Raw genomic sequence first — 23,476 nt, 5'->3', positions numbered from 1 at the left:
AATAGCCAGGTACAGTGGTGGCTCATGCCTATAATCTCAGCACTTTGGAAGGCCGAGGTGGGTAGATTGCTTGAGCCCAGGAGTTTGAGACCAGCCTGGGCAACATGGCGAGGCCCCGTCTCTACAAAAAAATATATAAAAAATTAGCTGGGCATGGTGGCGTGCAACTGCAGTCCCAGCTGCCTGGGAGGCTAAAGTGAGAGGATCACTTAATCCCGGGAAGCAGAGGTTATAGTGAGCTGAGATAGTACCACTGCACTCCAGCCTGGGCGACAGAATGAGACCTTATCTCAAAAAAAAAAATTACAAGAAAGAGCTCAGTGCGCCACATGGCAGCGACAAGCAGCTGGGTGCTGGCACCTCCCTGGGGCTAAGGGATCACACAAGTCTCAGAACCCCGAGGCCCTCAGGGTTACCTGCCAGGCACTGTGATTCCCACTAGGGGGCTGTGCCAGCCCCAGACCCGGCCACCATGCAGGCAAGGTGGGAGCAAACATCTGGCCCACCTTGCTCAGAAGCCAGAAGACCAGGGAATCTACTAGGGCAACACACCCTGGTCAGCCCCCCAGGGGCATCTTGAGGGCAAGGCCAATACACCCACAGTGTTTAGGAAGCTGGGACTCACTGCAGGAACCAGCAGGTAGCAGTGTGTGTCCTGGTCAGCCCGCTCCTCTCAGATGCCAGGCTTCCACACCACCCAGGCTAGTGAGGCCTCCCAAATACGCTTAGTGCTGGGAGTATAAGGTTTCCTACGGAATCTTCTCTGTAAACCAGGGTTCTAGTGGTATTTGCTCGAAGTCGCTTCAGCATCAATCATGCAAGTAACTTAGAGGACACAGGGCCACACTTCGGGACATCTGATATGGGTGGAAGGGGAGCGTATAGGAGAGGACTTAATGCCAACAAAAATGATTCAGGCCGTTCCTGGAATACAAAATATTCATTTGAAGAAGGGGGCCAGCCAGGGGGGCCACACTCAGTGAAAGAGTGTGCTGTCATTCATTGCTGCACTTGGCAAACACTGAATCCCTGTGTGCCCGGGACTGTGTAGTAGATGCTGAAAGATGTGCAGAGACTGGGTTACCACCACCGAGGCACAGTCCTATGGGTTAAAGTGCTGAGGGCTGGGGAACCCAACCCTACTCTCCCATGAGTGGGTAGAGACTTTTGCTGCCAGGGGCAGGACAGGGGCAGGGCCTGTGGGCCCAGATGATGGCCATCCCTCCTCCACCCAGCTCCCTTGGGGTACGGCTCCAGGTCTACCTGTGCAGAAGTTCACCTGGTGGGATTTCAGGGGCTTCTCCAGAACTCCCACCTCTTTGCTCTGTCCAGAAGTTCTTTTTCTTTTCTTTTTTTTTTTTTTTTGAGACAGTCTCGCTCTGTCACCCAGGCTAGAGTGCAGTGGCACTATCCCTGCTCACTGCAACCTCCACTTCCCAGGCTCAAGAAATTCTCCTGCCTCAGTCTCTCAGGTAGCTGGGATTACAGGCACACACCATCATGCCCGGCTAATTTTTGTGTTTTTAGTAGAGACGGGGTTTCGTCATGTTGGCCAGGCTCGTCTCAAACTCCTGACCTCAGGTGATCCACCCGCCTCAGCCTCCCAAAGTGCTGGGATTACAGGGGTGAGCCACCACACCCAGCCTGTCCAGAAGTTCTTGTAACAAAGAGGAGATACCTTTCATTCCACAACTGGAAATAAAAGATTTAATATGCAAATGAATGGCAAACATCTCATTTGCGTATTTTTCTTTTTTCTTTTTTTTTTTTTTTTGAGACTGAGTCTCACTCTGTTGCCCAGGCTGGAGTGCAGTGGCACGCTCTTGGCTCACTGCAACCTCTGCCTCCCGGGTTCAAGCGATTCTCCTGCCTCAGCCTCCTGAGTAGCTGGGGTTATAGGCGTGTGCCACCACGCCCAGCTAATTTTTGTATTTTTTTTTTTTTTTAGTAGAGAAAGGGTTTCACCGTATTGGCCAGGTTCAAACTCCTGACCTCGTGATCCGCCCGCCTTGGCCTCCCAAAGTGCTGAGATTACAGGCATGAGCCACCGCGCCTGGGCTGCTGCTGGTTTTTATCATGGATGCCTTAGCTTAGCATTCTTTGGCTCTCAGACCCACACCCGTTTGTCTTGCAGGTGACCATCTACCTGGGGAAGAGAGACTACATAGACCATGTCAGCCAAGTCCAGCCTGTGGGTAAGTTGCTTGGAGAAAATTGTAATGCTGGTTTTCCTTTAAGTCACAGATAACTGCTCACTTTGTATTTTCAAAAATCAGCCTTGCTAATAATCTAATTAAAGAAATGCAAATTAAAACATCAGTGAGTTTCCACTGGCTGAGTGGGAACAATTTTATTTACATTTATTTTTATTTTTTTGAGATGGAGTTTCGTTCTTGTTGGCCAGGCTGGAGTGCAGTGGCACGATCTCGGCTCACTGCAACCTCTGCCTCCCAGGTTCAAGTGATTCTCCTGCCTCAGCCTCCCAAGTAGCTGGGATTACAGGCATGCATCACCACGCCCAGCTAATTTTGTATTTTTAGTAGAGATGGGGTTTCACCATGTTGGTCAGGCTGGTCTCAAACTCCTGACCTCAGTTAATCCACCCGCCTCGGCCTCCCAAAGTGCTGGGATTACAGGCTTGAACCACCCGTGCCCGGCTGGAAAGAATTTTAAAGAGTGTGAAGAGACAAAGGACTCATGTCTGGAATGTATGAAGAACGCTCGGAACTCAGCAGTACAAAAAGCAGGATCCTGTGAGAAAACGGGGGAAAGACAGGAAGAGACATTTCATCAAAGAAGATACACGAAGACAAGCAAGCACGTGAAAACATCTTTGGTATCATTAGCCAGCGGGGAAATACAGATTAAAGCTACAGTGAGAGTGTATTATACACCTACCAAAATGGCTAAAATATTTTAGGTTAGTGCAAAAGTAATTGCAGTTTTTTGCCATTACTTTCAATGTAGTGGCGAGATCTTGGCTCACTGCAACCTCCAGCTCCTGGGCACAAGCGATCCTCTGTCCTCAGCCTCCCAAGTAGCTGAGACTACAGGCATGTGCCACCATGCCCCGCTAATTTTTGTATTTTTTGTCGAGATAGAGTTTTGCCATGTTACCCAGGCTGGTCTCGAACTCCTGAGCTCAAGTGATCTGCCTGCCTCAGCCTCCCAAAGTGCTGAGATTACAGGTGCGAGCCACTGCACCCAGCAGCAGTTTCTTAAAACACGAAACATGTACTTACCATATGATCCAACAGTTGCATCCCGGGCACTTATCTCAGAGAAATGAAAACTTGTGTCCTCACAAAAACCTATACATGATTGTTCGCAGCAGTTTTATTTGTGGTAGCTCCAAACCGGAAAGAACCAAAATGTTTCTCAGAACGTCCCACGTCAGCTTCCTAGTTTTGATATTGTACTGTAATTATGGCAGATGGAACCATTGGGAAAAACTGGATGAAGGATACTAGGGACGTCTCTGTACTATCTTTGCAACTTCCTGTGAATCTATAATCATTTCAACACAAAACGTTTTTTAAAGAGTGTAGAAAACTGGCAGTTTCAGACACTGGATATGAAAATGTGCCTTGGCAAAACACTTTCTGGAAGGTTGTTTGACAGCATGTTATCAAAAGCCAAATCCAATTCTATAATTTATTTTTAAAATGTCATGGAGAGATATAAAGATGTATGTATAAGGATGTTCATCACGATATTAATTACAATGGGAAAAACTGGAAAAAACCTAGATGCCTAACAATAGGAAGTGATTAAATAATTTATGGTACATCCATTCAATGGAGTAATATGTAGCTATTAAAATGCTTAGCACATGTTTTTTCTATATGTGTGTGTGTATATATATATACGTGTGTGTATAGATGTATGTATGTGAGTATGAATAGATATTTGCAATGTATAATTGAGTGAGGAAACCAGTTAGCTGAACAGTAAGTACAATAGGATCTTTTTTTTTCTTAGTAAAAGCATTCATATAATTAAGTTATATATGTCTGGAAAAGTTTTTTTTTGGGCAGGGGTGTGGGACAGTGTCTCACTCTCACCCAGGCTGGAGTGCAGCCTCAACCTCCCAGGTTCAAGAAATCCCCCTACCTCCTTCTGTCACGTAGCTGGGACCACAGGCAGGCACCACCATGCCTGGCCCATGCCCTGCTCACTTTTTTTCTTTTTTCTTTTTTGTATGTTTTGAAAAAAGGTCTGGTTCTATTACCCAGGCTGGAGTCCAGTGGCATGATCATGGCTCACTGCAGACTTGACATCCCAGACTCAAGGGATCCTCCTGCCTCAGCCTCCTGAGTAGTTGGGACTACAGGCATGCACCACCACACCCAGCTAACTTTTTAAATTTTATGTAGAGACAGGCTCTCATTTTGTTACCCAGGCTGCTGCTAATTTTTTAAAAAGCTTTTTGTAGAGACAAGGATCTCACTGTGTTGCTCAGGCTGCTCTCAAACTCCTAGGCTCGAGCAGTCCCCCTGCCTCGGCCTCCCAAAGTGCTGGGATTACAGGCATGAGCCACCACACCTGGCCTGGAAAAGTGAAACAAAAGTCTGCACCAAGATCTTCACAATAGGTATTTTCAGGTAGTAGGAATTTGGATGATTTTTTGCCCTTTGCTTAACTTTTCTTTCTTTCTTTCTTTCTTTTTTTTTTTTTTTTTTTTTTTTTGAGACAGAGTCTCGCTCTGTCGCCCAGGCTGGAGTGCAGTGGCCGGATCTCAGCTCACTGCAAGCTCCGCCTCCTGGGTTTACGCCATTCTCTCGCCTCAGCCTCCCGAGTAGCTGGGACTATAGGCGCCCGCCACCTCGCCCGGCTAATTTTTTGTATTTTTTTAGTAGAGACGGGGTTTCACCGTGTTAGCCAGGATGGTCTCGATCTCCTGACCTCGTGATCCGCCCGTCTCGGCCTCCCAAAGTGCTGGGATTACAGGCTTCAGCCACCGCGCCCGGCCTTCTTTCTTTCTTATAATGAGCATGGATTACATGTGCAATTAAAAATATACATAGTTTTTAAAGTAGGTGTCTGGTTTCTTTGATCTTCTCCACCCTCACTGCCCTCTCCCTCTTTTGACTTAGATGGTGTCGTGTTGGTTGATCCTGATCTCGTGAAGGGAAAGAAAGGTAAGATGAAGCCCCTTGTCTCAGACTGGTTTCTGGGTGGAGTGGGCTGCTCTCTGGGCGGCTCTGGGAAGGGGCATTTACGTGGAAGGAGAGACAGGAAGGCAGAGGCAGCGCTCTTGCACATGGAACCAGTGCCAGGCCCATTGACCCACACTCCCGTACCTAATTCACGTGACATAGGTCCCGTTGACACCAGAGCTCACTCGCTCAGCAAAGTCATTGTCCAGGGTGGCAGATAAGTAGATGGTAGATGGAGCCCAGGTCTGTGGCCACCATCCGTGTGTGCTAGCCCCTGTATCGTGTACTTCTGTGCTAGGGGCAAACTCAGGAGGTCTCCTGGGGTGCCTAGGACTCAGGAGGACACCAGACCTTGAATGAATGAGGGGAGAGTGAGTGGACAGTGTTTCTTCCGAGTCAGTGGTGAGGGGCAGTTACTGTTGGGGCCGACGGGCAAAATTCTAAACCAACACCACAAAGGGGGAAATGATGCCTGCTGGGAGATGGGGGGAGTAAGACCCAGAATTTATGATGGCACTTACTTTGATGGTTCTGAACCAGTGTCATGGTGCCCTTGAAGATTTCTGGCAGTTTTGATGTGTGTGGTAAGTAATTTGTTACTAATAACAGTTGCATAAACCAAATTAGAACAGATTCCAGCTATCCTTGTGATAATGTCACTGACTCAGTTCCATTCTAAATATGCCTTTTTGAGTGTTGCTACTGGCAACATCAAGGAATTGTCGAGAACCCTGGATGTGCCACTGGAATATGTCAGCTGTGAGGCCATCAGCATCGAGAGGGGCATGGCTGAAATGGGGCCCCAAACGGCCCCCTCTGTCTTCTCCACCTTCCTCCTGGATGCCCTGCTCCTCTCTGGACTAGGAGACATCTGGTTTGAGCCCCGAAAGCCCATGTCCTTGACCAGAGAAGGGCGCCTGTTCTCAGGGAGAGCCACAGCACAGGACAGCTGTCAAACCAGGTGGTCTCTGGGCACCTTCTTAGTCCTGACCTTGAATGAGGGGCGAGTGAGTGGCCACCGTTTCTTCTGAGTCAGCAGCGAGGGGCAGTTACCTTTGGGGCTCACAGGCAAAATTCTCAACCAACAGCTGCCACCACTTGGAGGGGCCACTTCTGATACGCTTTATATTTGAGAGATACGTGCTTCGTGTCTTTTTTAGAAGGTGTAGCGAACTTCCATACAGTTCTTTTGGTCCACTGGGTATGCACTTTAAGTCTGTTCAACAAGTGGAATTTTCAGAAGTAGGGGTTTGGAGCATGCTCAGTACGTTTCAGAGCAGTGTGAAAAGGAGGCTGGAACTCGAGCCTTCTCAAGTTGGACTTCGCCTCCCCATGTGGCCTGTGAGCCTTCTGACTCCTCGCTCAGCCCATGATTGACTCCGGCCCACATCTGCCTGGCTGCCCAGCACTGTTTCCCTCTGCATCTTACCTTCTTCCTTCATTCATCCGGACATCCTGCCCTCCAGAACCTGAGCAGCCAGCACTGTCTCAAAGCCTCTGAACCACGGAGCTAGGGAATGAAGGGGACGGGCAGGATGGAGGGGACTGAGTCCTCTGTCTGCAGATTCCTACCATTCTGACAACATGACACAGTTGGGAGGAAGATGCCAGGATCTCCCGTTAGAGTGGCGAACCCTCACGAAGGGGCTGACTGTCCAGAGCTGTGTGGAGTAGCTGGGTGCAGGGTTCTCTCCGGTCCCAGCCCCTATCCTTTCCAGATGCTAAAAGTTGAAAACCCGTGCCCGCTGCCCACTCCATTGGTGGTGGTGGGTGCCAGGCCGAGGGCCAAGTCCAACCCTGCCTTCATCTCCTTTGCAGTGTATGTCACTCTGACCTGCGCCTTCCGCTATGGCCAAGAGGACATTGACGTGATCGGCCTGACCTTCCGCAGGGACCTGTACTTCTCCCGGGTCCAGGTGTACCCTCCTGTGGGGGCTGTGAGCACCCCCACAAAGCTGCAAGAGAGCCTGCTGAAAAAGCTGGGGGGCAACACGTACCCCTTTCTGCTGACGGTGGGTGACTCCTCCAGCCGGCCCTGCTTCCTTCACCCGCAGCACGTTATCATGTAGATGGGGGCGAAGGGAAGGGGACAGAGGAAGAACTTCACATCCGCGGGCCTGGAAATTGCACCCTTGAAAGAAATTCTAGATTGCATGGTCTGTGATTGTCTTTTTTTAAGTCTTTGAAAATAGCCTCTCAGCCTTTGAAGACACCCTTTCAACCTACCGTTTACATATTTCCCTTCACCCGACCCCCTAATTACATGAGCACGTGTTACTCCTTTGCTTGCTAAGCTCAAAAAAGAAAGCTCACAGAAATGCCCCTCGGCCCTGGGGAGTTCTGAGCAGGAAGGGGTTCCCTACGGGACAGGAGAGCTTAGGGAAGTAAGATGTCATCTTTTCCCTTGCCCGCAGACTGGGGGATCACAGGAGATATCTTCATCTTTCTGGGGGCCCGTCTCTCATCCATTGATACCTGGCTACCTACGGTGCCAGCGTGCAAACGCTCTGAAGTCTTGGGCGTGAGCTCAGTTGGGGAAGCTACCATTCCCTTTATTAGCATGTTTATTTGTCTTAAGAGCATATACGCTTCCAAAGTTACATGGTTCAGCCTTAAAAAGGAATGAAATTCTGTTCTGTGCTATACCATGGATGAATCTTGAATACATTATACTAAATGAAAGGAGCCAGACAGAAAAAGACAAATACTATATGGTTTCACTTATGGGAGATACCTGGAGTAATCAGATTCATACCGACAGAGACAGAATAGTGCTTCCCACGGGCTGGGGAGTTGGAGGATGGGGAGTTGGGGTTTCATGGGAACAGAGCTTCACATTGGCATGGTGAAAAACGTTCTGGTGATAGATAGTGGCGATTACTGCAGAATACTGTGAGTATACTTCACGCCAGTGAACCATAAAAATAGCTTAAATGGTAAATTTGATGTTATTCTATGTTTATCACAATTGTTTTACAAAACCACATTTACGAAAAAGTTATAAGGTCCTGGGTGCTCCCATGTACCTGTGCTGGGAGTTTGAAATGACATAACCTTTTAGAGACAATATGTCAACATGTATGGAAAGCCTTCAAAAATGTACTTCTCCGAGGTCAGGAGATTGAGACCATCCTGGCTAACATTGTGAAACCCCATCTCTACTAAAAATACAAAAAAAAAAAAAAAAAAAAGCGAGGTGTGGTGGCAGGCACCTGTAGTCCCAGCTACTCCGGAGGCTGAGGCAGGAGAATGGTGTGAACCCGAGAGGCAGAGCTTGCAGTGAGCCGAGATTGCGCCACTGCACTCCAGCCTGGGTGACAGAGCGAGACTCCATCTCAAAAAAAAAAAAAAAAAAAAAAAAGTGCTTCTCTTTCTAGCAGTGCAGCTTATATAATTAATTGGCTAAAACTGATTTATTACCACATTATTTATAATGGCAAAAAAAGTAAAGACCACTTCAGTAGCCAGCAAAGGGGACTGGCTACGTGAAATGTATATTCTAGACCCCTAAAGCAGATGATTCAGAACTATATTTTATGATGTGGGAAAATGGTCACAATCCTTTCTGAAAAGGACTAGAATTAATGAAGTGAGTATACAGACTACAGAACACGATCAGTACTTTGTCCCATTTCTGTAAAACGTCTTCTCACATACACATATTTAGGCGCGGCCGGGTGCGGTGACTCATGCCTATAATCCCAGCACTTTGGGAGGCCAAGGTGGGTGAATTACTTAAGATCAGGAGTTTGAGACCAGCCTGGGCAACATGGTGAAACCCCATCTGTAGCAAAAATACAAAAATTAGCCAGGCGTGGTGGTGTGTGCCTGTAATCCTAGTTACTCAGGAGGCTGAGGCCTGAGAATTGCTTGAACCCGAGAGACAGAGGTTGCAGTGAGCCAAGATCATGCCACTGCGCTCCAGCCTGGATGACAGAGAAAGACTCCATCTGAAAACAAAACGTACATATTTGTGTGTACAGGCAGGAAATTTTGGGAAGGTTATGTTAGTAACATGTATTTGGGTGTCAGGAGTATAGGTGAATTTTTTTTCTTGCTTACCATCTTTATTTTCTAATTTTTACATGATTATATATTACCTATGGAACAGCCCCTTCTGAAATAAATGATTTTTCATTTGTTTCTTTCCACAGTTTCCTGACTACTTGCCCTGTTCAGTGATGTTGCAGCCAGCTCCGCAAGATTCAGGAAAGGTTAGTTCAAGAAGAAATGCCATGGTTTCATGGATTTGTTCATTCCTTCAATAGACTTTTTCTTTTTTTATTTTTCTTTTTTTCTGAAACAGGATTTTACTCAGTTGCCTATGCTGGGGCGCAGTGGCACAATCTTGGTTCACTTCAACCTCTGCTTTCTGGGCTCAAGCAATTCTCCAGCCTCAGCATCCTGAGTAGCTGGGGCTATAGGTGTGTGCCACCATGCCCAGCTAATTTTTGTGTTTTGTGTGGAGACAGGGTTTCACCACATTGACCAGGCTGGTCTCAAACTCCTGAGCTCAAGTGATCTGCCTGTCTTGGCCTCCCAAAGTGCTGGGATTATAGGTGTGAGCTACCGTGCCCGGCCCATTAGTCTTTTAAAGATAGCTTTTCATCATGGAAAATTTGAAACATACTCAAAAGTAGAGTGACCAGTATAAAGATCCTCTGTGAATCCATCACTCATCTTCAGCAATTATTAACCATGAACATCCTTGTGAACAAAATCACAGAGTCCCGACCCCCATGAGTCTCACACATTAACCGAGAGCACCAGGTAAACCCAAATAACAAGGAACTACACCGCATGTCAGGTGGCCACAGATGCTGTGGAGAACAAGAGGCTTGTGAGAGACAACGGGAGTATCTGGTGGGATATGTGTTGAGAGTGTTTAAAGCCAGCCTCTAATGAGGCCAAGGAGAAAGCCACACTCTCCCAGGGGAGCGCCTTCCAGGTAGAGGGCGCACCTCACCTGCTGTGTTCCGGGGGCAGTGAGGAGGCTGCCTCCTGAGTGAGACGAGCAAGGAATGGAAGAGGAGGCCAAGTGCAGTGACTCAGGCCTGTCATCCCAGCACTTTGGGAGGCTGAGGCGGGTGGATCAACCCAGGAGTCACGACCAGCCCGGGCAACGTGGCAAGACCCCATCTCTACAAAAAAACACAAAAAATAGCCATGATTGGTGGCACATGCCTGTAGTCCCAGCTACTTGGGAGGCTGAGGTAGGAGGATCACTTAAGCCCAGGAAGCAGAGGCTGCAGTGAACTGTGATCATGCCATTGCACTGTGCTCTAGCCCAGGCAACAGAGTGAGACCCTGCCTCAAAAACAAACAAAAAAAAAGAAAGTGGGAAGCTGAGGTTAGAGTGGAAGGGGAGGTGGGGCCAGATCATGAAGGGCCTTGTCAATGTTGTAGAGACGTGGGTTTTTGCCTGAATGAGATGGGAGCCATTGGCAGGCTGTGAATGACAGGCGCTGACTTTCCAAATGGTCACTATGGCCACAGAGTTGAGAATGGAGTTGAGTTGGCCAAGCATGTGCTTTGGGGGCTGATGGTGTGTTAGAGAGGAGTGAGCCAGGTGGACGGGGCTCCAGCATGGAAGGAGGCAGTAGGGACAGGGGGAGAGGGAGGTGCTAGGACCTGTGGGTTCAGGCCCTGTAAGCCACTGGGTCTGGGATTCATGAGGAAGGGATCTACACAGATACAACTGAGGGCAGAGTGGCAGGTTCTGTAGCTGGATTATGGGCTGGGCAGTGATAGGTGATGACAAGGGCAATGTTTTTGTCCTGGGGCATCTGACCCGTTAGCGGTTTGTGAAATCAATGTTGTGGATCCAAAATGGCATTTAAAAAAAAACAGAATGGAATGGAATAGAACAGAACAGGCTGGGCGCGGTGGCTCACGCCTGTAATCCCAGCACTTTGGGAGGCCAAGGCGGGCAGATCACCTGTGGTCAGGAGTTTGAGACCAGCCTGGCCAACATGGTGAAACCCCGTTTCTACTAAAAATACAAAAATTAGCCAGGCATGTTGGTGGGTGCCTGTAATCCCAGCTACTCAGGAGGCTGAAGCAGGAGAATTGCTTGAACCTGGGAGGCGGAGACTGCAGTGAGCCGAGATTGTGCCACTGCACTCCAGCCTGGGCATCAGAGCAAGGCTCCATCTCAAAAAAACAAAAAACAAACACAAAACCCACAAAAATTAGCTGGGCATGGTGGTGCGCTACTCGGGAGGCTGAGGTGGGAGAATCGCTCAAACTTGGGAGGCGGAGGTTGCAGTCAGCTGAGATTGCACCACTATACTCCAGCCTGAGCCACAGAGCAAGATTCCATTGAAAAAAAAAAAAAAAAGAATGGAGTAGAATAGAATAGAACAAAACAGAATGGATTGGAAAATCTCAGAGAGTGTCACACATGGCAAAGCCGAATATGGTGTCAGGAGAGTTGTTTCAGATGTTTGTGTCTGTTTACTGGGCTATGTTACAAATCCAACTTTCAGAACATCTCGAAGCTACTGTTCCAGGAAAATGGGGTGGGGTGTGTGCAGTCGAGATGGGGGAAGACGAGGTGATTACAGAAGAAGGGGGCACGGAACAATGGGAAATGAAATTGATTGTGTTAGATCTTATAGTTTTCTATAAGAGAGACCCCAAATTCAGATTTTTAGGTGACCTTTCTTGATTTTTGCAACACTGTACAGGCCCAACAAAGCACCACCTGTTTCCTGTTCTAGGAGAGGAGAAGGTCTTAGCACAGCTGCAGGGCTTCAGGAAAGGGGGTGCGCCCTGAGCCCAGGGAGCTTGAGAGAAGTGCCTGAATGCCTGGGGGCCTGGGGGCTCGACAGCTGAGGAACCCAGGTGGGCAAGCAGAACAGGCGCTGGTGTGGCTGAACAATGGCTGGCTGATGGCAGGGAAGGATGCGTATTTATTTTCCACCTAGAGTTTAGAACTGCTATGGTTCCCTGGTTGCAGAACCGATAAATCCGTGCCTCATATGTCACCATGGACAGAACTGACTTCCTGTAATTTTTGTCAGCTCTCCTTTCCCCTCCAGGCAGTAGTGGAGGGCAGGCTGGTGCCCTCCTCTGGCTCCCCAACACCTGTGAACGTGCAGAGATGAGGGAGATTACAGAGGGTTTGCACTGGGGGCCAGGGACTTCACACACTGGGAATTGGGGGACGGTCACTGGCAGATGTGTTCATTCAACCCACACAATGCTTAAAAGTCTTTTTATTTAATTTAAAAACTAGGAGATTTCACTCCAAATTCCACGTGGAGTTTCTTTTTAAAAAATTGAGCTGGCTGGGCGCAATGGCTCACACCTATAATCCCAGCACTTTGGGAGGCCGAGGCAGGCAGATCACGAGGTCAGGAATTTGAGACCAGCCAACATAGTGAAACCCCAACTCTACTAAAAATACAAACATCAGCCGCACATGGTGGCGCATGCCTGTAATCCCAGCTACTCTGGAGGCCAAGGCAAGAGAATCGTTTGAACCCGGGAGGCAGCGGTTGTGGTGAGCCAAGATCACACCACTGCACTCCAGCCTGGGCAACAGAGTGAGACTCCGTCTCCAAAAAAAAAAATCGAGCTGCCAGCACTGGGTGCCTTGCTGCCTGGCCACATGAGGCTGCCGCTGAACAGCAGGTGACCATGGGGGTCAGGGTTTCATACTGTATCAGGACATTCCTGGACCCCAGCTCTGGCCCTGTGAGTGCCTGTACCTCTGGCCCCTGCTGTAGGCAGTGGAAGTCAATAACATGCGCGGGGTCACAGTTGGGGACACCTAAGTGTGCAAGGTGGCGGGAGGCAAGGACAGCGAGGATGCGAGTGACTCTCCACAGCACAGGAGGGCTCATGGGGCAGGCGGATCCCCTCCCTCTGAGGGCTTTGGGCCCATGGCACACTCCTTGTGCTACTGTCACTGTTTCACTCTTAGTATGCTTCCAAATCCCTAAATGGTGCAACCCCGAATAGGACACGGCCAAGACAAAAAGAGAGAGTGCCACGTCACGTGCCCTACGTGAGGTGTGGCCCTCTGGCCCGGCACCCAGGGCGGGAGGCGCTGATCGCTGCCTGTCTGCTCTCTCTTCCCAACAGTCCTGTGGGGTTGACTTTGAAGTCAAAGCATTCGCCACAGACAGCGCCGATGACGAAGAGGACAAAATTCCCAAGAAGTAAGAGCGTGGTTGTGGAATAGGTGAGGGGTCTGCGTGGGGGTGGAGAGGAGAGATGGCCTCACCTTGTCTCTGTGGGACAGAACTCTTCCCACAGGGCTGGCACAGCTGGGGTACCATCTGCATGTGGGATGGAGGTCAAAGGTTGATCATTTTTGGGAAAAAAAAAAATACAAGAAAATGACAGGGATGTTAGCAACCTTCAGGGCTCACATAAGCCCCTAAAACTCCCAGGTTTCTCCTTTCTTTAGGTTTTTGGTTTGTTTGTTTGTTTGTTTTTTTGTGGTAAAATATACACAACATGAAGTTTGCCATTTTAACCACTTTTGTATTTTATTTTATTTTGTTTTTGGAAATAGAGCCTCGCTCTGTCGCCCAGGCTGGAGTGCAGTGTGACCTTGGCTCACTGCAACCTCCACCTCCCAGGTTCAAGTGACTCTTCTGCCTCAGCCTCTCCTGTAACTGGGATTATAGGTGCCCGCCACCACACATGGCTAATTTTTTTTTTTTGTATTTTTAGTAGAGACGGGGTTTCATCATGTTGGCCAGGCTGGTCTCGATCTCCTGACCTCAAGTGATCCGCCTGCCTTGGCCTCCCAAAGTGCTGGGATTACAGGCATGAGCCACTGTGTTCGGCCCATTTTAACCACTTTTAAATGTACCATTCAGTGGCTTAAGGACATTCCGAATGTTGTGTAGCCATCACTGCTGTCTATACTCAAAACTTTCTCATTGCCTGAGCAGGAACTCTACAACCATTAAGTCTACCGTTCCATCCCTCCCATTCTCCCGCCCACGTGCTGTTTTCTTTTTTTACCTAAACAAGGTTTCCGCCTGGCCCTTCACCCTGTCTCCTCCTGCCCCGTGTACACATCTCTGGAGGCGCAGCAGAGTGAGCTGCAGTCATGGAGCTTGCATGTATATGGCAGCTATTCCAGGAGGTCCTTGATGACCTCACACCCCAGCCTCTCTGAGAGGAGGCAGAGCCGGGAGCCCATGGAGCCTAAGAGGCTAAGCTTGGCCCGTGGGACGTTGCCTGGCCCCACAGCTTTGCCCCCAGGGAAGGAAGCAGAAACCAGACCCCCAGGCTCTCCCACCGTCAGGGCTGCCTCAGGCTCTGACCAGTGTCCTTGCCCTCTTTCCGTCCACCCTGTCTCCATGGGGCGTGTTCCTGGAGAATCCCCGTGTGATGGCTGGGAGAGAACAGAGGCCTCCCTGAAGCGGCCTGGGTGCCAATGCCTGGCTTGTCTGTGGCTGTTCCCCGCAGGAGCTCCGTGCGGTTACTGATCCGGAAAGTACAGCATGCCCCACTTGGGATGGGTCCCCAGCCCCGAGCTGAGGCGGCCTGGCAGTTCTTCATGTCTGACAAGCCCCTGCACCTTGCGGTCTCTCTCAGCAAAGAGGTAACCACCTCCCATCGCTACTACCCACAGGGCAGCAGGCCTGGGGGCAGGCCCCACACCCCCTCTTCACCAGCCCCAGCCCCTGTCTACACGGGTGCCTTGCAAGGAAGCTTGTTTTTAGGATAAAGCACCAACATGCATAGGTGATTGGCCTGTTTTCACAGCCTGGAGCTGGTCAGCGTGGTCCTTAGTGAAGGGTTTCCATCCTACTGGCTGTCCCGAGGGACTGGGGAAGGAAGGGGCGCTGCTTTCCACATACCTGCCCCCCAGCAATCCTTGCCCTCTCCACCTCCATGGGCCTTGTTCACCATGGAGCATCAATAGCTGTGATATCACAAATTCTTCACTGCCTGTGAAATTTAAGTTTTGCAGAAACCATATGGGATGGCAGTGTCACCTGTGATGTCATCTCTTAGGGGTGTCATGTTGGGAAAAGGTGAAAGCTGCTGGCCGAGGCTGCCTCTGGTTCCTCCGGTCAGCAGTCAGCCGTGTGTGCACTGTGTGTGCATACACGTGTGTGGGTGTGCCCAGGGGCTGGGTGACACGGGCTCTGCTGGGTGGGATGCCAGCACTTGGCTTTCCCAGTGGTTTCCTTTCACTTCACTCATCCTGCCCCCATAACCTCCTGACCCCTGGCCTCCTCCATGCGATGACCGGAACTCCATTCCCCTCCCTAGCTTCCCACAGGTGGGTGGAATGTGTTTCAGGCCCTTCCTTAGAAGAAACGTATTGCTATCACTTCATCTTCCTTACATTCTGCTGCTTTTAATCTAGGGAAAGGGATGGAGATGAATCTAGAAAGCTGTGAGATTAAAGACACCACCGCATCTGTTCTCTTCTTCTGACCTGTCTGCTGACTTTTCCAGATCTATTTCCATGGGGAACCCATCCCTGTGACCGTGACTGTCACCAATAACACAGAGAAGACCGTGAAGAAAATTAAAGCATTCGGTAGGACCTTCTTCCCAAAAGTAGAGGGCAGTCTTCTAGAGTTTCTGATCCTGTTTCCTGAGGGGTCCCTTCTCTGGTCTGACAAGGCCCTTCTGGGTCCTTGGAACTGGCTACTTGTCTCTGCCGTCATAGGCAGGAGGACTGTGGAGGGAGAAAGGCCTTACAAGTCATCTCAGTCAACTTCCTGCCCACTTATGGTGGGCTTTTGTCTTGGAACAAAATTCCTGACAAGTGGTCTCTTTCCATGGTCATGCCTTCCTGGAGGGGCCCCACAGTGCTCAGCATTGCTGACAGGTGCAGCACAGGGTCATGGGTGAGGCCTCATTTGTGGACTCCTGCTGTGGGCTCTGTGATCCCAGCATCCGCAGCAGGGGCTCCTTGTCTGCCTTCCCAGGCTTTGTGTGGCTCTAAGGAGAGGTCCCATGTGGAAGCGCTTTGTAAATGTTGAAGTGTGACTGTCTCGGCTCAAATGGCCATCATGTCATGGCTGACCTTGCCATATCCTACAGGGGAGGTGCCTTTGCCTGCTGTTCCCACACATTAACTAAGCTCAAAGGGCATCAAAGCACAGGGGGTCATATATGTTGGTCTTAGTGTGGCTCTTTTATGAGAAAGACATGATGGAATCACCTGTGAGGGTAACCTCTAAGTTCAGTTTTTAACTCAAACATTTGATGACCAAGACAAAATGAGACTTATACATCTTGGGGTGACTAACTATCCCAGGTGGCCCAGGACTGAGGATGTGGAACTTCCAGTCCTAAAATGGGCTATCCCAGAAAAGCCAGGGTGAGCAGTGGCCCTAAGTGTCATATACCACTTTTCCCTGTGAGTCATCACAGATGAGGGTCAGAAATTCTGATGTGTGCAGGCTAAGGAATTCTAGACTTTTCTTTTCCTTCCTTCTTTCCTCCCTCCCACCCCTTCCTCCCTCCCTCCCTCCCCTTCCTCCCTCTCTCCCTCCCTCCCCTCCCTCCCTCCCTCCCTCCCTCCCTTCCTTCCTTCTTTCTTTCTTTTTTTGACAGAGTCTCCCTCTGTTGCCCAGGCTGGAGTGCAGTGGTGTGATCTCGGCTCACTGCAACCTCCACCACCTGGATCAAGCCATTCTCCTGCCTCAGCCTCCCAAGTAGCTGGGATTACAAGCGTGCACCAATTTTGCCCAGCTAGTTTTGTATTTTCAGTAAAGAGGGGGGTTTCACCATGTTGACCAGGCTGGTCTCAAACCCCTGACCTAAGGTGATCCGCCCGCCTTGGCCTCCCAAAGTGCTGGGATTACCAGCAGGAGCCACTGCACCCAGATAGCTGTTAAATTTTTTAAAACAAAATCTTAATTGCTTTTTATAGACTGGGCACTGTGCTGCATGCCTTGCACAAATTGTTTCTTTATCCTCAAACTTTGGCTGGGTGTGGTGGCTCACACCTGTAATCCCAGCATTTGGGGAGGCCAAGGTGGGAGGATCCCTTGAGCCCAGGAGTTCAAGACCAGTCTGGGCAATATAGGGAGACCCTGCCTTTATTTTTTTTTTTAAATCCTCAAACTTAATTTTAAAGGTGATTAAAAGTCATCTTTTTAATCATCACAACGTCCCTATGAGTTAGATGAAGTTTCCCATTTTATGGATGGGGAAACTGAGGCTTAGAATAGCTAAATAATTCACTCCACAGTTAGTGGCTAAGCCAAGATTGGCACCCAAACAGCCTGGCTCCAGGCCCACCTTCCTATCCACCACGTTCCACCCACCAACCAGTCCTGTGCTGCCACTAGCTAGTCTCTTGGAGGACAGGAAGGACAATGTTCATGAAATAAGATGGAGGATGTTAGATGGGGCTAAGCATGGGAAAGGAGGGGTCTCCCAGGAGCTGCAGCCTGGGAGTTGTAGGCACTGGGCCATGGGTGGGAGTTGATACAGAGCAGGTTGTGGGTGACCAGAAATGACCTGGAGACAGAACTTCAAAACCACAGCCTTGAAGCTGAGGGCTGAGAAAGCCAAGCCTGGGAAGTGGAAGGAAACCATCATCAGAGAGGAGAGACCAGCGTGCACCCCAGGAGGCCGCAGGGAACATGCATGTGTGGGGGGACCAGTGCTGACCACCTGACTCCTGTCTTCCTCTTACAGTGGAACAGGTGGCCAATGTGGTTCTCTACTCGAGTGATTATTACGTCAAGCCTGTGGCTATGGAGGAAGCGCAGTGAGTAGCTGGTGGGGTTTCCATTTCCTGGGCGTCTCAGCCTTCTGTGTCAAGTTTCTCACCAGTTATTGCTGAAGAGGGAACTAGAATGTTCAGCTAGCTCGCAAGCCTTCCACTTCCTTCCTCTTTCTCCCTTCGAGGGCTGCACAGAAAGTTAGCATCTTATCTCTGCATCTACCACACCCCTCTGTGCCCATCTTACAGGAGTTCTGAGGATTAATCCTAGCCAAAGAATGATGCAGAGGAGAGACATAAAGACAGAAATATCACCATGGGATCAACTGGCTTTTTCTGTTCATCCTTGGAATGAATTGTTAGGAGTTTGATACTATTTCCGCCTCCCAGAAGATGGTCAAATGAACTGTCAGCCCAGGCTAGGATTCCCTATCTTTTGATCTCAATTGAAAATCGTAATACCAGTGACAGCTGGATTATAATATATCCATTCTTAGCCGGTTGTTGTGAATGACTTTTCCCCTTTGTTAGAATCAAAAACAAATGAGAATCCTGCCATGGTTCCTTTATGCTGGCCTGAGAGACCTGCCCAGCTTTGCCGTGTGCCACAGAGTCAATAGATTCATTTAACACACAGCTTGGAGTGGAGAGCGATGATCCCCCACCTCCAGCCCCACAAGAGAATAGCTTGGCCAGGTCTTAACTCTTTGCCTCGCTGGCATGTTCTAAGCACCATTGTATGTAAAAAATATTAGCAGGGTTAGAGGAAGGTTAGGGTAGGGGAGTAATGAAAGACAAACTGATTCCTTAAGATAATATAAGGTAATAGATATATTTTTTTGAGATGGAGTCTCACTCCATTGCCCAGGCTGGAGTGCAGTGGTGAGATCTCGGCTCACTGCAACCTCCACCTTCCAGGTTCAAGCCATTCTCCTGCCTCAGTCTCCCAAGTAACTGGGATTACAGGTGCCCGCCACCACACCTAGCTAATTTTTTTTTTTTTTTTTTTTTTTGAGACAGAGTTTTGCTCTTGTTGCCCAGGCTGGAGTGCAATAGTGCGATCTTGGCTCACTGCAACCTCTGCCTCCCAGGTTAAAGCAATTCTCCTGCCTCTACCTCCTGAGTAGCTGGGATTACAGGTGCACACTACCACCCCCGGCTAACTTTTTGTATTTTTAGTAGAAACGGAGTTTCACCATGTTAGTCTCGAACCCCTGACCTCAGGTATCTGCCCACCTCGGCCTCCCAAAGTGCTGAGATTACAGGCGTGAGCCACCGTGCCTGGCTGATTTTGTATTTTTAGTAGAGACAGGGTTTCACCTGTTGGCCAGGCTGGTCTCAAACTGCTGACCTCAGGTGATCTACCTGCCTCAGCCTCCCAAAGTGCTGGAATTACAGGTGTGAGCTACCGCACCCAGCCTATACGGTAATATTTAAAAGGCAACTTTAGGAGAAACTATTACTGTTACTCAAAACAGATTCAACCTTCAGGTCTACAAGGGAGGGAGACAGGAAAGAACCACCTCTTATTGCCTCCTTTCTGCCAAGCCTGGGCTCTGTTCTGCCTTTAGGGGATCCTCACACATCCCTGTGTCCTGGGGGTCTTGGCCCTGGTTCACCTTTCCACATGTGCTCAGCAACATGGGAGCAAAGGGTCCTGGCCCAGTTTTCCCCTAATACGTATTCCATCACCTGGCCCTCTTTCAAAGTGTTGGGTGCATTTTGGGTCAAAGATTCTCAGGAAACTGGAAAGCATCCCCAAGTCCCCCAAAGGCTGGAGGAGCCTGGGAGCTGGACTAGACCGTGCTGATGAGTCTCAGGCTAGAGGTCACTCAGAAAGCTGCAGAGCAGGAGCCATCGTCCCAGAGCCCTGTGGCTTCTGGGGCTTTGGTGGGCAGGCTTGCACAGAACCAGGTCAGACCTGACTCCCAAGCTGCTCCCCACCATCCAAACCCACATCCTGAAGCTCTGAGGAGTGGCCCCAGGGCCTAGACATAGTCCTTTGGCAAGCTCTGCACACACACAGAAAGTCCATCCTCTGAGCCCAACCCCAAGGGCCCTCTTCCTATTCCAGCTATCTTTACAATGCTGTTTCTGCTTTTTTCAATGCCCAAATTATGCTCATGAAGAGAGGTTCTACCAGGACCCAGATGGTGAGATGTGGGCCACCTTGGGCTCTGGCAGATTTCCAGAAAGAGCATCCTGTAGACATTGGAGGCAGGATAGGGAAGAGCTGCTTTTACCTATCCAGGGAAACTTGATTAGGGAAAGGACGTCCTTTCCCAGATAGGCAGTTCAGACTTCCAGCTGTCTCAGGACAGCCTTAGAATGGTCCTGATGCTGGCCACACCCCGCCTTCTTCTGGCTAGGCACAGGAGGGAGGGTGTGCTGCCGGCACGAATGGGCTCTGCCGTCAGACAGTGTGCAGCCACGTGACCGTGAGCACACTTCCCGTCTGGAAAATGGGGATTTTGGGAGCACCTGCTTGGTATGGGGATGATGAGGGTAAGGTGAGAATTTTTGGGGACAGGCCTTAGCACCAGGTCTGGCACACAGCACGCACGTGAGCGGAGGAGCCAACTCCCCAGTCGCAGAGGCTGCTTCGTGATCCTGGCCATGCTGCCATGTGTCTGCCTGGAGAAACACACACTGCTGTGTCCCCAGCTTGATCCCAGACCCGCCCGTTGGCACAGGGTCCCCGCCATCTGTCAGATGTTGAGAAATCTGTACCCGGACTGATGTGGAAGAAGATCCAGTAAAGAAAGAGCATGTGCTGTTTGGACCCAAGCCAGTCCGTCTGTGTGATCCACAAACTGTGGGTCCCTGTGTTGCCCCTCTAGACAACTTACCACACAGTCACACTGTGACCCCCTTATAGCGACAGTTTTTGGTGATAAGAGCCTTTCTGGCCTGGGCTCGTTGCTGACGCTAACCAGAAGGTTCTGCAGGCCACCGTGTGGTTCACAGTCTCAGGAGGAAACTGTGGTCTCTGATTCTCAAGCCAGTTGGTCTCATTAACTCCATAGAACATTCTAGAAATTCAGCAATTCAGAATAGGCTGAGTTGCTTGAAGAAATATCCTCCTTGTACTGCCAGCCCACCCTGAGATTTCACAAGCACTGTTCTGCTTTTCGTAAGGCAAGTTCCCAGGCACCTGAACCCATCTTCTCAGGAGGTCCATCAGGGGATATGGATCCTGGAAAATGCCTAATGTCAAATAGGCCCATGGCAGCTTTTATGGTTATAAATCTCCTCTGTTCTTCTTCCTCTAGAGAAAAAGTGCCGCCAAACAGCACTTTGACCAAGACGCTGACGCTGCTGCCCTTGCTGGCTAACAATCGAGAAAGGAGAGGCATTGCCCTGGACGGGAAAATCAAGCATGAGGACACGAACCTTGCCTCCAGCACCATGTGAGTCCTTGAGGCTCAGGGAATAGGCCACGGCAGGGCGAGCTGGTGCTGGTCTGCTCCCCTTCACATCACCCTGCTAGGCTCGCAGGCACGCACATGCAGCATGGTGGCCTGGCGTGTGTAGCATACCTAGGGACCCAAACAAGGATCGCACTCTCACCCCTGGTGTGATGTGTGTGATGTGGGGGTTATGCCTGTGGGCCATGGAGACAGCTGTGTGCTAATCCCAGCTCTGTTGCTGACCCTGGGAAAATGTCTTGAGTTCTCTGAGAACCTCAGTTTTCCTGTCTGTAAAGTGGCTATAAGGATTCAGTGAGACAGTCCATGTAAAGCGTGGGGCCTGACATACAGTGAGTGCTCCAGGAATGTCAGCTACTGTTTTTAGAAGCATCACTGGCTAGTGTAGTGCCCTAAGCATGTAAACTGAGTGATGCTCTTGGCTGTATTCATTCATTCATCCATTTCCATCAGGAATTGCGAAGAACAGGAGGTCCTAATGACTTTAGATGTCTATTAAATTTAAATGAAATTAGGTACTGATCTGCTAACCCTGACTCAAAGGACCACTGGCTGAATTTGGGCAGCAGATCTAGCAAAGACTGTACAGTGAAGTTCCCAAGTTAGCATCCGCTGTCCTTCCGAGCCATGCTTTTGCTCTTCCCTTCCCAGGAGTGTGTCTGTTGGTGAACTCTCATAGTTTTGGGTTGAAACCAAAACCCAGGCTCAGGGACCACTCACTGCCACCTCCCCATGTGATGTGATGTGATGCTCTGTGGCCCCAGTAGGCCACCTCCAAGGTGATGCCAATGGCCGGGAGACTGGATTGTTTGACCCCAAGACCCCGACGCTCAGTAGCTCACACTCTCAGACACCGAGAGTGGGGAACAGTGAATAACTGGCAGAAAGCAGGTGGAAGTCAAAGGATTTTCTGAGGATAATTGGCCAAGTGACTGTGTTAGATTCTAAAGCACATTCGTGAAGCTCCAGGAGAGAATATCAGGGAAACTGAGAGCCTAGATCAATGTATTCAAGGGCGTAGGAATCATGAGATGAACAATGACAGCTCACTGCACCGTGGGAATGTTTTGTGGTGTGTGGACTAGTTTCTAAACATGTATGACTCGGCAGGGCGTGGTGGCTCACACCTGTAATCCCAGCACTTTGGGAGGCTGAGGCAGGCGGATCACCTAAGGTCAGGAGTTGGAGACCATCCTGGCCAACATGGTGAAACCCTGTCTCTACTAAAAATACAAATATTAGCTGGGCCTGGTAGCGGGTGCCTGTAATCCCAGCTACTCGGGAGGCTGAGATAGGAGAATCGCTTGAACCTGGGAGGTGGAGGTTGTGGTGAGCCGAGATCACGCCATTGCATTCTAGCCTGTTGACAGAGCGAGACTCCATCTCAGAAAAAACAACAAAAACAACAACAACAAAACAAAACAAAAAAAATTTATGACTCTCCACACCTCCATGAGGAAGGTATATTTATATGCATTTTATGGATAAAGAAATTGAGGTTGAGCCAGAATGAAAGGTCACTGAATCAGTTAATAGCAGAGCAAAGTACACTCTACAGCAGACCTGCCCATCCGGGAAGATGCCAGGGAACAAAGTTTGCAGGGCGTTCTCAGGCAGGTGGCAGAGCACGTTCTGTTCAGCAGCTGCTCGGCCCCATTCAGTGCAAGGTAGTTAATCCCAGCTGGGGGCAGTAGCTCACACCTGTAATCCCAGCACTTTAGAAGGCCAAGGTGGGCGAATCGCTTGAGCCCAGGAGTTGATGACCAGTCTGGGCAACATGGCGAAACCCCATATCCACAAAAATTAAAACATTAGCTGGGCATGGTGGCACATGCCTGTAGTCCCAGCTATTTGAGAGGCTGAGATGAGAGGATTGCTTGAGCCCAGGAGGTCGAGGTTACAGTGACCTATGATCATGCCATTGCACTCCAGCCTGGGTAACAAAATGAGACCCTATCTAAAAAAAAAAAAAAAAAGTCAATCCCAGCAAAGGGGGAGAATCTCAAGCTCGTACCCCCTTTTTTTCCCTTTGGAGGCATCTTCTCTTCACCAGGTACTTGGCCATACTCCGCAAGTCCAGATAAAGATATTCTGCCCTCTTTTTAAAAATTATTTTTGGCCGGGCGCGGTGGCTCAAGCCTGTAATCCCAGCACTTTGGGAGGCCGAGACGGGCGGATCACGAGGTCAGGAGATCGAGACCATCCTGGCTAACACGGTGAAA

The 23,476-nt window shown here is 49.7% G+C and overlaps 1 protein-coding gene across 1 annotated transcript in view; it reads left to right on the top strand.

The window, feature by feature from the left end:
* SAG (S-antigen visual arrestin) overlaps positions 1 to 23,476 on the top strand; it is a 41,074-nt gene that overhangs the window by 6,022 nt on the left and 11,576 nt on the right. Inside the window, exons 3-11 of the mRNA XM_010353142.2 lie at positions 2,135 to 2,195; positions 5,097 to 5,141; positions 6,978 to 7,171; positions 9,314 to 9,373; positions 13,251 to 13,327; positions 14,595 to 14,730; positions 15,597 to 15,681; positions 17,799 to 17,871; positions 21,099 to 21,236. Of these exons, the coding sequence (XP_010351444.1) occupies positions 2,135 to 2,195; positions 5,097 to 5,141; positions 6,978 to 7,171; positions 9,314 to 9,373; positions 13,251 to 13,327; positions 14,595 to 14,730; positions 15,597 to 15,681; positions 17,799 to 17,871; positions 21,099 to 21,236 (869 nt within the window). The remainder of the gene's footprint in view (positions 1 to 2,134; positions 2,196 to 5,096; positions 5,142 to 6,977; positions 7,172 to 9,313; positions 9,374 to 13,250; positions 13,328 to 14,594; positions 14,731 to 15,596; positions 15,682 to 17,798; positions 17,872 to 21,098; positions 21,237 to 23,476) is intronic.

This window comes from Rhinopithecus roxellana, chromosome 14 (assembly GCF_007565055.1).
Source record: "Rhinopithecus roxellana isolate Shanxi Qingling chromosome 14, ASM756505v1, whole genome shotgun sequence".
NCBI classification, from domain to species: Eukaryota; Metazoa; Chordata; class Mammalia; order Primates; family Cercopithecidae; genus Rhinopithecus; species Rhinopithecus roxellana.
Note: the sequence above shows the minus strand (reverse complement) of the source record. Positions and strands in the feature narration are given on the sequence as shown.